This window comes from Musa acuminata, unplaced genomic scaffold, assembly GCF_036884655.1.
Source record: "Musa acuminata AAA Group cultivar baxijiao unplaced genomic scaffold, Cavendish_Baxijiao_AAA HiC_scaffold_1104, whole genome shotgun sequence".
Lineage (NCBI taxonomy): Eukaryota > Viridiplantae > Streptophyta > Magnoliopsida > Zingiberales > Musaceae > Musa > Musa acuminata.
This window is the reverse complement of record NW_027021317.1, coordinates 623,658-628,203: the sequence shown is the minus strand read 5'-3', so window position 1 is coordinate 628,203 and position 4,546 is coordinate 623,658. Positions and strand designations below refer to the sequence as shown.

The following is a 4,546-nucleotide window of genomic DNA, read 5'->3' as shown; positions in this document are numbered from 1 at the left end:
TATGACAAATGAAGAATAAATTTATTCATTACTAACCTTTCTTAGATCTGCTACCATACTTCCATCATTCTTCAGTACAACATCACCTGTACCTCGACAAATGTTAACACTTTTACTCAACTCCCTCTGGATTTCAAACAGACGGGTGTGTATATTGCATGCAATAGCTTTTAGCAGGAGTTTCTCAAGATCAATGCAACTTTGATCGAGTGAAAAAATAGCTTCCTTGCCAGTAAGTGGGTCTAATACAAAGGAATTATGTAGACACTTAATCTGTGTATCTTTCCCTGGTTCAAGTTTGAGAAATGGACGTGAACTAAAATCAGATCCCCCGGCATTTTTGTCAGCATCTAACCAATAAATGATTTTCAAACCAGGAGTTTTTAGGCCAGTTGAATCGAGTTCACCGTCTTGGGCCAGTTGCAAAGCACTAGTATTTGCTCCTTGTGTTGCAGTGCCATCAGAGATAAGCTCAAAGCGTATTGCATCCTTCCACCTACATTGACGTAGTACCTGAACTTGCCTTAGTACAGTGTCCATAACAAGGGCAACACACAGTTCATGGAGAACTGTGTATAAAATTAAAAAAGGATTTTCGGTTGCAGCCATTCGGCGCTCGAGATCATCCCCAAGAGCATATCTTCGTGTCTCTTCAAGTTTAATAGTTCCACTCTTCTCCCCAACAAGCAACTCTATGTGAAGTATCCTCCACAATGACAGATAACCATGGTAACCCAAGGTAAGGAAAACCTTAAACTCCCCATCCACACGAAGAACAGCAATACCATCAGAAATAGTTACCTCACTAATTTCTTTAGGAAGTACAACCTCCAACAGTTTGGATCGGAGGATTGTATCCAACTTCTTTAAAGTGGGCTTTTGTTCATCCTCAGGCAGTGTAGTCTGAATAACCAAATCTTCTATACATTTTGGCAGCCGTTTATATCCTCCTGAGAGGAGTATTTCAATAGCAGATGGAACATCAAATATAGGAGCACGTGCATGCTGCAGTCCTTCATGCATGTAAAATAATGAATCTGCTGTTTGGGTAAAACAAGTATCATGGCTGGAAAGTGTTGCTGCAAGTTGTTGGCAATACTGAATCAATGGTACCTGCACAAGTCAAAATGTAAGTTATGTATCACAAGAATGGGCCACCAATAGGCTGCTTAAGAGCTTAAATTCCAGAATTCCAAAGAGACAAAAATAGTCTAATTTTTGTAAAACTTTGAAACTCGAATATCAATGCAAATTATCTATTTAAACAACAAAACTTATTCATCATATTTCCCTCCAAACCAAAGTAAATAACTGAGCAAGTTATGTTTAGTGTTTAGTATGTACTCATAGTCAGGCAACTAAATTTGACAAAAAGTGTTTCTAAAGAACATGTAGCAAAAAAACCTCCAATAAAAGTTCATTTGTGTGTGCAATGGAAGGATGTTGTCTGTAGCAGCAGAGCATGTCACAACCTTTGTAGCACACGAAGCCTTTGCAATGAAAAAGAACCTAAGCCAACCTCCACATGTGAAGAGTTGCTTGAGTGTGACTCAGCCTAGCATGCATGGGAACCTTTATGGAAAGCAACACGTCAACACATGCCAACTAGTGCATCAATCGTAGGCTCCATTTGAGCAAATCAGACAATGTAAAAGACAACCTCAGAATCAACCACTAAAAGTTGTAAACATGTGCATGATAAAGTTTTCAACACTAGACTAGATAACTATATCTTAATTGTCCTCCAAAACTTCTACCAAGAGAACAGCCATTATACTTTTACCCTTCACCTAAATTCTTAAAGATTTCATGGAAGATAATCTTCAAGGTTAAGATATATCTGAATTAGGCTATGTCACACAGTCAAATTGGGAGATTGCAAAAAGATGAGATCGACAAATACATTAGAATCTTTTATGTAAATTCTTTCCCAGCCCTCCATCTCCATGTTATTAAAATTTTTAAGTTCTCTCCATGAAGGAGCCCAATTTGAGTATATCAACAATCATGTGCATAAGTTGACATTTCAGTAATATGAGAATGGAAACTAGGACACAGACCAAACTATAATTAGGAACACTATCTTGTATCAGACAAAACAAATGGCATTCATAAAGCTCATGAGTTGTAATGACTGTTACAGAACAATCATTTTGCTAATTCAAGACTCTTTATGCTTTCACTTGAATGTTTGTCCAGGCTTAAGATTATAGTTCTCTGGCAAGGTGTTATAAATGCCATACGTGAACTTCGCCTAAACCATGCCAGTTCAAGATCAAATCAGTCATCTAATGTGATACACAACGTGAGCCAACAATTTAATTATATAAATAAGGCATCTCAAAAGTTTACAAGACTACTTTGACATTGATCATCAAACAAATGAATAAATGCACAGACCACCATCTTCAAGTCAGATTCTGAGCTTAATTTAAAGAAAATGCTGGATGTAAAACAAGTGACAAAGTGAATAAAAAAGACTCCAAAAAATCAAGAAGCATAATGTCACAAAGGATTTTATAATAAGGTTACCAGTGAAGACTCCAAAAAAAATCATTCAAACATAAAAAGTGTGCAACCTTTCTGGAAAGTTGTACATTTAGATAATGACAATTAAAAGCACAACATGCTTTGTCAATCAACATTTACAAATTGAATGCAGTGGCTTACTTCTTTTTTTGACATAAATACCTTGAGAATCAATTTGATTCCACCTCGAATTAGGTACATGTTTATCAAGCTAGTTCAGAAATTACATTGGGTTCATCATGCGGTGAGGGTGTTCACCTTTGGTCAATAAAGTTTTACCTCTAATAAACCCAAACTGCCCAACTTACATCCTTAATCTGTGCTTTATGGAATATTTCTCCTAACATGTCTAGACAACAAAGATTTAATATGTTGTGAATCATGATAAACATTTTCTGCACCATATAAAAACGACTCACTTGGTTCCTAAAGTTGTAGAGCATCTTACTAAATTAGGATACAATCAGTCTCAAATAAAAAATGTCAAAGATTGAGAATAGTATATAGAACACCAATGAGAAAATTCTCAAAACAATGGTTCCAATAAATTTCTCTAATTTTACAATTCACCTTCAAGGATTTAGCTACATCTTAAATTGCATCAAAACATAATCTGCTATTTTTTAACTATTAATACATACAAATAGACTAAAGATTTAATGATGTTTTAGCATTTGGGGTTAGTAGAAAAAAATTGTTAGAGCACAAAGCGTGTTGTACTGCATCACAAACTAATAAATTTCATATTGTCGCTCAAATGCATTAAAAGGGAGGGGGGAAAAACACTCCAGAAAACTGAAATAAGCTGCACTTATTGTAACCTAAAGCATATCCAAAACGCCAAATTCACCAAGACTGACTACCAGTTTGGAACTAGGTTTCCAGGATCATCCCCAGATAAACTACTAATCCAGACACTAGACTAAATCCGTACCATGGATTAAGAAATGAAGCGGCTTTCCATCTACCGGAGCCTAGAGGCACTCAAGAAGGAACACATTCAGAAACCCTAGGCAAAAAACCAGTTCACAGCGAGCAATAAAGAAGCCAAAAAAAAAAAAAGACGAGGACGAGAATCACCTGTCGGCACCACTTGGCGAGCACATGGAGGCGGAGCATCCGCTGCCGAGTCTTGGCGATGAACTTGAGGAGGTCTATCTTCTTCTCGGAGTCGGATCGCTGGTCCTCCGGCGCCCGGGACCGCTCCACCAGCTCTTTGAGGGCGAGGTAGGAATCCTCCGCGGCTCGTCGCACAAGGGCGGAGAACTCCACCGTCTGCTGCCCCAGTTCCGCCGCCATCGCCCTCCGCTCCGGCGCCCAAAGTGTGGGGCGGAGGGGGGGCGCGCTAGGGTTTCGACGGCCGGGCTCGAATCCGGGCGCCGCGGGTGCAAAGCGAAGGAAGGCGAGATCGAATTCGCAGCTCCAATTGATGTTTTCTGGCGTTCGAGGGCGGAGGAAGCGACCAAATACAGTGTGCAAAGACCGGAGAGAGAGAGAGAGAGGATCCGCGACCCGCACGGAGAGAAAGGCAGGCTATTTGGAGCGTGCGGGTTTGGGCTTACGACAAACAGGAATGGGGGAAAGGGTTGGTTGGTCCACATGTGATCTATGTGGCCGCAACTTCATCATAAAAATATTTTTTTTACATCTGATTTATTACTCGCAAATCATACCTGCTATGCAATTGGAGGAAAACTGTGGGTCCGTAAGAAGCTCAGTATAATCTCAAACGATAACGAGGGCAGACTTCATGTCTCAAATTAACCGGTGGGGAAATCATTTCTTTTGTTTTGCCCCCAGATAAATATTTCTTGTCTACTACACGTCGCACTACGTGACTCACCCTCGCACCCCATCTCTCTCATGGGCTCCACGTGTCATCTCCAGTTACGTTCGGCCAAGCGGGGCTCCGAAAGAGCTGGGTGCGTGAAATATTTGGACTCTGCCTGGTTGACAAGACTGAATCAATCCTGAAACCGGGATAGTTGATTTGTGGACACGTGTACGTGGATCTCAC

At 40.1% G+C, this 4,546-nt stretch overlaps 1 protein-coding gene across 1 annotated transcript; it reads right to left on the bottom strand.

Moving 5' to 3' along the window:
• On the bottom strand, window positions 1-4,089 carry LOC135666467 (mediator of RNA polymerase II transcription subunit 14-like). Its single transcript, XM_065178036.1, has 2 exons — window positions 3,610-4,089; window positions 1-1,113 (listed from the first exon to the last, which is right to left on the bottom strand). Exons 1-2 carry the CDS (start codon window positions 3,826-3,828, stop codon window positions 22-24), a joined length of 1,311 nt encoding a protein of 436 aa, XP_065034108.1. The 5' UTR covers window positions 3,829-4,089; the 3' UTR covers window positions 1-21.
• Window positions 4,090-4,546: the final 457 nt, after the last annotated feature.

Bases quoted from the DNA above. Each gene is read 5' to 3' on its own strand.
- LOC135666467 (XM_065178036.1), bottom strand. From the start codon at position 3,828: ATGGCGGCGGAACTGGGGCAGCAGACGGTGGAGTTCTCCGCCCTTGTG. The intron at 1,114-3,609 runs GTGATTCTCGTC...TGACTTGTGCAG, and splicing joins TCGCCAAGTGGTGCCGACAG to GTACCATTGATTCAGTATTG.